The sequence below is a fragment of the Sinohyriopsis cumingii genome, chromosome 2 (genome assembly GCF_028554795.1).
Source record: "Sinohyriopsis cumingii isolate HCF-2022 chromosome 2, ASM2855479v2, whole genome shotgun sequence".
NCBI lineage: Eukaryota > Metazoa > Mollusca > Bivalvia > Unionida > Unionidae > Sinohyriopsis > Sinohyriopsis cumingii.
The window spans coordinates 18,128,742-18,140,833 of record NC_142962.1 but is presented as its reverse complement, the minus strand read 5'-3'; the positions used below and the strand labels follow the sequence as shown (position 1 = coordinate 18,140,833).

At 33.5% G+C, this 12,092-nt stretch overlaps 1 protein-coding gene across 3 annotated transcripts in view; it reads left to right on the top strand.

Moving 5' to 3' along the window:
• Positions 1-727: 727 nt before the first annotated feature.
• LOC149804400 (deubiquitinase DESI2-like) overlaps positions 728-12,092 on the top strand; it is a 36,760-nt gene continuing 25,395 nt past the window's right edge. Inside the window, exons 1-4 of one of the 3 annotated variants that reach the window (XM_089939751.1) lie at positions 728-890; positions 5,578-5,682; positions 8,025-8,097; positions 8,402-8,495. In XM_089939751.1, coding sequence (XP_089795877.1) covers positions 5,617-5,682; positions 8,025-8,097; positions 8,402-8,495 — 233 coding nt within the window. In that variant the 5' untranslated portion in view covers positions 728-890; positions 5,578-5,616. Of the gene's footprint in view, positions 929-5,577; positions 5,683-8,024; positions 8,098-8,401; positions 8,496-12,092 lie in introns of all 3 variants that reach the window. The other 2 variants (XM_089939743.1, XM_089939736.1) reach the window with 2 other exon arrangements.

The window sequence follows — 12,092 nt, the reverse complement described above, 5'->3', positions numbered from 1 at the left end:
AATAATAACGTGGTTTCTTCACTGGTTGTACTGGCTATTTACAAAATATCTGAATATCTTATGTATTGTTTTAAAAAAAATTGAATTCCCTTTATTTTGGTATATAATGAATGGGTGTAATGTGGGTTATAGAGTATACAGCTTGGCCTTACTTCAGATGTGAGTCTATAAAATAAAAAAATCTGCTAGCTTCGCATGGTCATTTCCCGGACTTAGGAGGTAAAAGAAAAAAAAAAAAAAAAATTAAAGAAAAGAAAAGGAACAAAGAAAGAGCCGATGGATCTTTAAAAAAAAAACTAGCATTTTTTATATTTTGTAATTCATTCATTCCACTTTCACAAGACTGTATTGTCTGATCTGGCAAATTTCGTTTTCCCTAATTTAGTAACTGCTCAAGATAGTGTACTATCGACTAATTCAAGCTGATTTTTTGAGCACATAGGAACAGTCATTTGGGTTAGCTGTGTACTTAGATCATGTACATTTTCCACAACTACACCATCCAAAGAAACTTCAACCACAGTACGTGAAAGTAGCATAGAGGTGTACCAACATTTTCTCTGCTGTTGCAAATGCAAATGCCAAAAAAAAAAAAAATTCACTTTACACTAGCCCTCTCGCAAAAGTTAATAATATCTGTAGGGCGACCCCTATACAGAGTGCAATATAGGTATTATTCCAACTGGAGAACCAGACTAGATTTTTGTTTTTAAAAAAATTATGGCATGTGATGGAAAAGGCCGAAGACATTTCGATTGACGTTGGATGTGCTTAAAGAAGACGTTTTAACTACTTCCTGCATCAGCAAGGGCTTTGTTGAAAAAGGGATTGGCAAACGTCAATAACCTTTCGACTGAGTCACAGGATGGACTGACAGGACGGTAACGTTTGTACATATCATTTTAAATCAGGGATAAACAATGTAAATGTAAGTTTTATTTTTAAAAAGAGCAAACATAAAAACCCATGTCAATACACACCCAGAGAATTAAATCTCAACGATTGAAATATAAAGAGTTAACCGATTTTAAACTTATGTATAATGTTGCAGAGCACCACACAGATGTAGATAAGCTTGAGGCCGAGGTTTCAAACAGTACATCAGGCTACTGCAATGTAAAATTTATACCTATTCGTGCACTTAAGTTGGCTGTTTGATATCCCATAAGAGCTTGAACACATGATAAAATATTCATTGTAATAATTTAAGTGTCCAAGGAAGATATGAAAGTATAGTGCAGATATCAAAATTATGGTTCGAAAACTTAAAGTAAATAAGATTATCACAATGTTTGATGCTAATAGTGCATGTACTGGAATTTTTGTCCCATTTAAAATGATGCGTGTCCCCCAGATTTTTAGGGTGGAGGGCACAGTGTCATCATATGTACATCACTGCTGCTTGTATAACACATAGAGCTTACCTACCTTGCCCTCCCATTTTGCCACAAATCCCTACATTACACATCATACCTGACAGATGAAAACCAAGTCATTAGTGTGGTCACAATTCTGGTGCATTTAACAGCAGCAGTGACGGTGAAGTAACTTGACTGATTCACGTTCTGATATACCTACTGGCAGAAATTTTGAGAACATCTACATAATTTCAAAAACAACTCCACAGTTTTGTTTATAAATCTGAATAGCAACCATTTGATTGCCACCTGATTTACTGTGAATGTCATATTAAAAAAATGTACAGATTTATGAAAAAGTTTCTTAGCAGATGAGAAGAAGTCAAACTATATATAACATGATTAATCCTACAATATAAGATATTGACTCTCATATTAATGTTTTATGGGTCAAGGTCTAACTATCTAAATAACGGCGCTGTGTAGCATGTAACATCAGAATGAATAGTAATATTTTCAGGAATATCTCGCACAGTTAGCAGCCCATATCCATGCTTTTCTGCATTTAAAGTCATAATATTTTAGATTTACTCATCCAGATGTTTTTTTTTGTTTCTAATAAATTCAAATTATCACACAAGCAAATGGACACATTTTCATGTTCTGTTAGACTACATTTCATTTGGCTTGATTGCAGTGGAAGCTAGGAATGCTGAAATTGAAACAGTTGAAGTATGTTTCTTTTCACAGAAGGAATAAAAATATACTAATGTTGAAGAAAGTGTTTAAATAGCTTCTTTTCATTCAAGATACTTACCATCCTTTTAACTGCTTTTGGCATTCCTGGCTTCCATTGCATTCCAGCCAAATGAAATGTAGAACAATGGAATTTTAAAAACACATCCATTTGCTTGTGTGAGTATTTGAACCAGTTAGAAAGCAGACAGCAGAGTAAGTAAATTCTGACTTAAACATGTAGAAAAGTAGTTTATTTGGATTGCCAAATGTATGAGATATTCCTGAAAATTTGACTACGTGTTCCAATGTTAGTCAACATTGCAAAACATTACACAGCACCATTATTTAGGCAATAAGACCTCAACCCATAGAACATAAATATCAGGGTCAATGTCTTATATTATAGGACTAATAATATGATATATTCCATGTAATTTTTGTGCTATTGCTACTTCTTGGGTGGGGGCAGGTATTAAGTTTCACTTAACAGTGATTACTATTAATTAGTGAAATTTTAGAAAGCAAACAAAATACACCACTCCCTTGGTAACTTATGCCCTGATAACTCGCAAACCCACTTATAACACAGAGTCAAGCATGGATCCCATTTTTTAAACCAGAAAATAACAAAAGAATTTATTCCTATTTGTTGAACTTTAAGAAAATCGCGATCAAAATTAGTAATGGAAACTGATTTATTACTCGTTTTATCATCAAAAACGGCAAATATGACCTGAAAATTTGAATCAGCATTATGAAATATGAACTTAAAAAGAAGTCATAAAATTGTTTAAATTTTCTTTCCAAATGACATTTTTAGTACACCATAATTAATGATACTCAAGGAAATTTTGATCAATGAAAATGTCACTCCTAGTTGAGGCAGTACTTCGATAAATAAATTCCAATTAAATAATATTTTTGTATAAATAGAAATTTGTGTTCTGCTTCTTTCTTTTAGTTCTTTTTAAGTGTAATCATCATAAATGCAATATGTCCTCCTGTAATTAAAAGTTTAATGTCTCAATCTACCATAACAGCTATGTCTTCAAGTGTTTCTCTGAGAACCTGATTAAGTTCCGACTGTGTTTTGATACTGGACTAGCGGGAACATTTGTTGTATTGTTGCACTAAATAAAAAGCGGTCCGCCTTTTCTATTATCACGTTAATTACATCTTTTGAATCAAATAAAAGGTGGAATAAACCAAGAAGTTAAAAGGTATATAATTCCTACATGCTTAAGAATCAGCGGCTCCAGTCGTATGTCAGGTAACTCATTTCGGTTGATCAATCGAACACTGTAATAAATGTTATTGTGTATGCAATCTAATTAAATAACATTTAACATTTAATTAACATACTCAACAATAACTGATTAAAGATAGCAAGACAACCAAGCAAAATGAGTACTTTGTAAAATAAAGAGCTTTGTTTCGCAGATATGGACCATTGTGGGGAAAACAAGTTTCAGAGAATTCCTGAATTTGCATGTCGAGATATTCTCAAGGATGATAAGAAGTTTCAGTGCTACTTGCAATGAAATCACGGCATCAATATTTTACTAAGTGAACAATTCAAAAATGGAGAATCGACGTAGATGATTGTGTTACGAAATATTGCTTTTTTTTTAATAAAAAGGAATCTTGTTTGGTAGTGTATGAACAGTTAGTCTGGTTCATAGATTCCTTGTTTCTCAAAAACTATTAAACACCACTCCAGGAACCAGACTAATCAGCAAAAACCAAAAGATGTAACGTAATACACGAATGTTTTTTAGTATAGTGTTGGTTGTTGAAACCAGTTGGAATCATGTTATCAATCTTCCAGATGTTGGACATTTTGAAAATAAATGTGATTTATACAGAATAATGAACAACTTCATCAGAAAAAGCACTTTATTGACAATTATTCTCGATGAGATTATAAAACAAGGATTCAGTCATTAAACAGCCCCCCTCCACCCCTCGGTTCTCCTGATGTCTTTTTGTCTAGCAGATTTTTGGGAGGTCCTTTGATGACTCGCACCCTCGCTTATAGTACAGTCTATGTTTTTGGACCCCGATGTGCATGAGTTATCGAGGGAGAGGTGTATGTTGATTTAATTGAGCTTGTAAGTAGACTTTTTCAATCATATTTTAGAATTTGTTTTAAATATTGTGAACTTATAAATCCTTTACATGATTGGACATTTTGTTTTTAAAATTATGTTGAAATAATGTAATGTGATTTCATGTGGAAAATAAAGCAAATAACAGAAAGACAGTTTGAATCAGTTTTCAAACCAACTTTATGCCCTACTAAATATCATTATAGTAATAAACAAAATATTTAAAAAAATAAAAACTGAATCAGGTATAATCTAAGGTAAGTAAAAAATAAATAAATTACTTCAAATTGATATTATTACAGTGACTTTTAACAGCTTTTTTATATTTTATAAGAATATAGATTACTAATTGTTTAATATTAAAATAATAATAGATTTAATGAGTTATTGTTTTGCTTGTCCTTTTAAATCATTTTCTTCAGAATATTAATATTTTATTTATTTCTTCTTGCAGTCATTTCATTTTTTGTAAAATATATATTCAAAATAAAAAGTAAATAGAAAAGATGATTGTAAGTAAAGAAAATTGAGTAGATCCTGCCATGTATATTCTTGCATGGGGGGGGCCAGAGTGGCCAAGTGGTCTAAAGCGCTCACCATTCCGGATCACTGCCATCAAACCTCTATCTGCATTGCTTCGAGTCTCAGGATCAGCTAACGTGGGTACCTGAGAAAGCCTGCCAGTAGCTTCTCGTGGGTCGGTGGTTCTTCCCAGAGTTTTCCAGTGTTCTTCATCCACCAGTTATACTGGACGCTATGTATAGCCTATCTTGTGCTGAAAAATGGCGTTAAACCCTAAAACGACAACAATATTCTTGCGTGCAAGTTTTCATATTCTAATTGAAAGTATTTCTTGCAAAATAAACATTACATTACATCAGAAGTCGTTATTTTCTGAAGCAGCCTTTCAATTTTAAATTATATTTGTAAGGCAGATGGATTCTTTTCTGTGGCTAAAGCTGCTTTGAGTTATTTAATAAGTATTGACTGCCCCCCCTTCCGATTTTTGAGTTAACTTTTACTTTAAGAAATCACAAACCATATACAGTGTACCCAACTTTCGTAGATAAATTTCCCCATGTCATCTGGTTCCAGCTAGAGTTAACACCCAATGTTTTTTCGTCATCCTTGACATAATTTTTGGAAATAATGTGGTATTGCTATGGGCCCTATGACCAGCATTGTAAAAAATATAAAGATAAAAATAAAACATTGAGCATTTTCAATAGCTCTAAGTTGAAAACGTTATATAAAAAACTCAGAATTGGTCAGATTTACAGTATGAGTCAAAAGAAAGCAACATAAATTTCTTATTTATCAATGACTTTGGTTTCTGATAAAGAAATTACTGACCAAGTATTAATTGGTTTCAGTTATCCAAGGGCTTGCTGACTGAAGAGAGGTGGATGTAAATGCTGGTTGAAGAGATTAGTAATAACATGGCCCAGGAAAAAGTTTTTTGTAATGTTTATGACATGGTAAGTTTAGAAAAATTTACATTTGCGTCATTATGTTTTGTATATTTTTGTGTATCATTATGGAAGACTTTAAAGCTCCTCTACCCCTGTCCAAATGTGATCAAGTCTCAGGCTCAGCCAATGTGGATTTGTAAGGAAGTTTGCAAAAAGCTTTCCATTGGTTGTTGGTTCTTACTGGGGTTTACTGAGGTTATTGCTCCACCACTTATACTGGTCACAATGTGTCATGTGCTGAAAAATGGTGTAAAACTTACTACAAGAGCAACAAGCTCCTTCTCTGATGCTGGAGCTGCTGTTGTCAGTAATTTGCACGCCAGATCACAATCAGCCACACGGTTGGGATTTATTAATATATACATTATATACAACAATAAAATACATGAACTACATAGGAAAATTATTATGCTATGACTCTGGTCTTAAAATGAGAAGCAGATACAGCCAAACCAGAGAGTTTTATAAAATTAAAAAACAATTAAATTCTCTAAGTTACAAAGTGAAAATTTTAGAGGAACTTACTCCGTTGTAAATTAAATACCACATAATACTAAATGTTCTATCACTAGTCTGAAAGTATAGAATATTCCAAATGAATGTGTTAATGAATTACAAGTCTTGAATGTGTTAATGTACCAATAATCTTGTGTATGCTAATATACCAATAGTCTTGCTGTATCACAGTGACATAATCCAGAATGTCTTTGAATGAATTCACAATAATCCCAAAGTAATATTTTAGTCCATAATGTCAGTAAGCACTTTAAAAATTCCAACGAAGGATCTAGAGATTTCCATTCAGATTATATATAAACACAACAAATAGTGACTCCACAAACACTCTGATATTAAAATAGAAATGAATAATTTTGTTTATCAGAGCCTGATAGATAAACCTAAGACACAGTAGGGTCACAAGATGTGGGTTATAAGTTTGCTTCTTGAAGTTAATAAGGTCAGAAGGCCATGTTAACTTGTTTACAAATATTATGCTAAAGTACAACATACAATCAAGGACAAAAGTTAGCTATCTAAACTAGTTTGCTACTAGCCATTACCTTAAACAACAACCAACAATCATGGATAAACGTTAAGCACACTATATATATATATATATATATATATATATATATATATATATATATATATATATATATATAAGCAATTATCACAAATGGAATGTAATAAAATATGGAAGGTTTATGAAAATTATAAAAATATATTTTGGGTTGAAAGGAATGGTTGTACATGATTTAAGATCATTAGATAAGATATTTTATAATAAAACACCATTGTAAAACTTTTTGTTTAATATTTCATTCTTGTGTTTTTGGATATGTAATTGATGTTAAATAGCAGAGCATGTGATGTGACTATGCACTTCGGAGACTGGAGTAAAATTATTGAGATACTCAAATGCCAGATTATTTTGAACTTAATACATGAAGACTTGTAGTTTACTGATGTTTAACCATTTGCATTTTTTGAAATAAGATTTCATTGTGTTGAATATTTGTCAGCTAGAAGAGTTCTATCTACATTTTTTGTAATCATTCTGAAGTGTTTTAAAAGATGAAATGAACAGGGTCCCAAAATATTGGAACGATAATCAAAATAAGAGTGAATGAACAGTTGTAAAATAAATACTTCCTTTTGGCATTCAAATTGTTAAATTCTTCTTTTCAAAGGAATTAACATAATAGAAATTTTGCTGTGTTGGTTTGTTTATTTCATGATGGAGTGTTATCAAGTGTGACTTATAAACAGTGTTTCAGGGGTGACACTCTCAAATTTGTCACAGTATACAGAAAACCCTTCCGCAGTTTCCATTTCTTTTGCATAGTGCTAATTTGTAAAATATTTTTTCTTTTGTTTTTGATAATTATGCACATGGTATTATTGGTACACTAATTTGAAAATGCTTGACATGTTACAATTTAGCATACTTAGTTTTCATCAGTGTTTTCACTTATGAAGAGCTGTGTCATCCACATACATAAATATATCAGTACAGTTAAATACCAGAAGAGAGTTCATTGATGAATGGTAAAAGGAAACGTGGTCCAAAAATGAGTAAATAGTTTTGTATGTGCTGATGTACCATTAAACACCACTCATTTAATTAGTAAGTATACTTCTGATGTCAGAATTGAGTCAGATAGATTTTAAGTAGCGGTCATTATTTGCATGGAAAAAATGATAATTTTATATTCTAAAAAGTCTATACTTTATACATTGCTGTTAGGCTTTTCCTTTGTCCTATAAATAGGGTACATTACAACTTACTGTTTTCTTTTTATTGTCTGTAAGATGGATTACTGTTACAGTTTTTTTGTTGCTTGCAGTATTGGATAAATGAATATACCACACATATAGGTTTGGGAGTCTATCACTCAGGAGTGGAGCTATATGGTTCAGGTAAGTCTTGTTACATGTATTCCAGCTTATGTAATAGATGACCTCCTTTACTTCATTAATAACACCAAAAAGTATTGAACATTCATGTCAGTATTTGCTGATTTAGGATAAGAAAGTACCCTACATTAATGGTGCTTGGTTACAAATGTTAAGAAATATTTAAACAGCCTTAGATCTCTATCCACCAGCAATGTAATTCATATGTAAAATATCAGTTATTTCATGCATTTTTACGGAATGAATCATATTTTATCCCATAGTTATTGTATGCCATCTCTTTGATAATTTATTTTGTGTATTACAGAATATGCATATGGTGGACATCCACTTCCTCTGTCAGGTGTATTTGAGATTATGCCAAAGGATGCTGAAGACTTAGGAGAGCAGTTTAAATTTAAGTAAGACAAAATCCTTCTGAATACCTATGCAGCGCTAAAATTGGACATGATTTTTCTAGATTTTAAATGGAATTCATCTTTTTTCCTGACAAATAAAATCAGATTCTTGATGTAGTCCATCTTTTTAATATACTATCTCTGATCTGGTTTTAAAAAATACTGTCTGCTCGGTCCCATTTGGCAATGATGCTTGTAAAGTATTCATTCTGTATATTATTATACACACAATCATTGTAGGGGCTCCGAGTGGCTGAGTGGTCTAAAGCGCTCTCCGTTATGGATCACTGCCATCTCACCTCTGTCTGCACCGGTTCGAGTCTCGAATCCAGCCATTGTAGGTATGTGAGAAAGCTTGCCAGTAGCTTCTCGTAAGTTGGTGGTTCTTTCCGGGGTTTTCCTGGGTTTTTCCTCCACCAATAATATTGGCCGCCATGTATAGCCTATCGTGTGCTGAAAAATGGCATTAAACCCAACAACAACAACAACAACAATAATTATAAATAGTACTCTTATTTGTCAAAAATATCTACTCATCCATTGAAAACTTCATTTAGCAGAAACCGATGAAATGGAAAGAAAGATGCATGCTTGCAAAACATGGTAACTAAAGTTTTTGAGGGAGAACAGGACACAGAAAATTTGGATAAAGGTTTGAAAAATGTGTGTAAATGGAAATGGCTCAAGCACAAAGCAGATGAAACTGTAGTTGGTCAGTTCATATGAAAACTGAACACAGAACAGGCATTTTGTGATCTTTGCAAGCAAGATTTAAATTAATGCTAATCACAGTTGTTAGAGTTTGGAGTAGCAGCCAGAACCTCTGAAAGAAGCTGTAGAGAAATTGAATATCAGAAGCACAGATTACAGACAATACAAGGAGGTGCTTTAAAGGGAAAAGAAATTTGTTGAGAAAAAAGAGAAAATGTTGTACATAAAGCCAAAAATGTCAGTGGTGATAAAATGAAAAGCAAAAGAAAAAGTTGTTAAGGCTGCTAAAAGAGCAAGACAGGCATATTGGTATCAACAGGTTATGTCGAGTGGGGAAAGAGAGAGGTGAACTTATGTGATTATTTGTATGTAGTTGATGTATTTGGGTGTTTTATTTTATTGATTTTTTTCAGAAAAAGAGGAAAGTGTAATATAATTTTTGCTGCAAAAATTGTCAAATCATTGTGACTGAATTGCTGTGTTAACATTGAAATGCACGTGCAATAACTTCAGCACTAATATTATTGGAGAACAAGTTGATGTGGCAATGAACATTGTTAAACTTTTCAGGTATTGTTGAAGGTGTGTTAAGTTTTTTCAAATGATTTAGCTTTTAATGAAGTAACAACTTTGCAATATTTTATGATAATAAGGTCCATCAGGACTAATTTTGCAGGTGTGTACAATGCATATTTGGCCGGTGGCCTTTGGCTCCCTGGACGCCTAAATTAGGTATGCTGTCCCTTGAGACCTGTTGGTGGGGATGACCCCACCCCCACAACGATTCTTTTTCCATTTTTTTAAATGAATGGCCAGACTCATGCCAGTAAAAATTAACCTTGTTTGTAGTGGAACATTTTCAGTTTTTAGTTTAATCTTTATGTTAAATGAAGTCTTACAGTTCATTTGTGCATCCATCCCACTTTCATCCCAACACAGATACTCACTTGTTTATTACTGCCATTTAACCAAGCTTAGCTTGATATTGGTCTTGTTTTAGATTGATTGGCAGCATTCTGCATAATCACTTCTAGTAGTGTTATAGCCCCTTATTATCAGTCCCGTCCACTTCTAGTAGTGTTATAGCCCCTTATTATCAGTCCCGTCCACTTCTAGTAGTGTTATAGCCCCTTATTATCAGTCCCGTCCACTTGTGTTTCCAAACAATAACTCTCTTAATATTGGATCTCAACCAGAGGCAACTTTATGTTGATGACACATGGGGTAAGTTTGATTTGTCAATGTTGGTGAGTTTGAGTTTCTGCATTCTGCATCATATTTTAGTAAGACTGATTTTGAAACTCACTGTTCTTTCTACACAGAAATAGCTCATAATCTGCAGTGGATTTCAATCAAATTCAGTATGCAGCAACCTCCTTTACATGATAGTTGAGCAGTTCTACTCAGTATTTGAGTATTGCGTCATTCATGGAGACATTAGCATAAATGCCCAGCTATCATCTCTTAAGGGGCCCCGAGTGGCCGAGTGGTCTAAAGCGCTCACCGTTCCGGATCACTGCCATCTCACCTCTGTCTGCGTATGTTCGAGTCCAAGGCTCGCCTAGCATGGGTACGTGGGAGAGCCTGCCAGTAGCTTCTCGTGGGTTGGTGGTTCTTTCCTGGGTTTTCCAGGGTTCTTCCTCCACCAGTTATACTGGCCGCCATATATGGCCTATCTTGTGCTGAAAATGGCGTTAAACCCCAGAACAACAACAACAAATCATCTCTTAATATGTGCTGTTGCTTGAAATCTTGAAAATCTGCCCATCTTCATGGGGTGAAAACTTTGACCTAATCATTACTTCCTTCTAAGATATGTCTGCAGCACTCAGATTCCTCTCAAGGGAAGTCAAATGTTGATATATACTGCCCATATTCTTTAAATGAATGAACTAAGATAGACCCCACATTGTTTTGATAGGTATGCCTTTATACCAGGCACAATCCTATTGAAGTAAGCCAAATGTGTACAACATTTCCATACACCTGTTTGAATCACCACTTTGTCTTGACAGGTATGTCATTACACCAGTCACGTTTCTCTTCAGGTAAGCCTAATATATACACCATTTCCATATACCTTTCACAGGATTCCCACACCCTTCTTAACTTTAAGGAGTTCCAGTAATCCAACTGGAATTTTAATTCAATGAAAATACCCTGGAAACCTCCTTAAAAATTACTTTTTGTCATAAAATGTCAAGGAATATGATATTAAAAAAAGCTAAACTAAATATTTTGTTTAAGAAAATACATTATGTTTCCACTGCAACTTTGCAGTGAATGTTTCGCAACAATTGTCATATTAAATTGGTAGCCATTGTTCAGTCTGGTAACTAAGATTTTTGCATACATGCCTTCAACTGCAGTATTGTCTTTAATCAAAGTATCAGACTTTAAAAATAATTTGCAGAATTGTCATTTTCACCTTAAAATCTGGAAAATAAAATCATTTTGGTGCAGGAATCCCATATTTGGATCACCACATTGTGTTGACAGGTATGTCATTACACCATCACATTCCTCCTTAGGTAAGCCAAAAGTGTACAGCATTTCCATATGCCTATTTGGATCACCACATTGTGTTGATGGGTATGTCATTGCACCCACTCACATTCCTCTTGAGGTATGCCAGATGTGTACAGCATTTCATTTCACTTCTACAGATCACTGCATGGACTTGACATATGTACCATTGCAATATGGTTACTATATTTGAACTTTAAAAAAAGACGACACTTCAGGAGGGTTGTTGTACGTGTATTAGTATATACCAACTCACTTTGTATAATTATGTTTCATATAAATATGTATATGTATGTATATATATATCACATGAAGCCACCATGAACGTATATTACAAGTAATAGTCAGTATACATGAGTACAT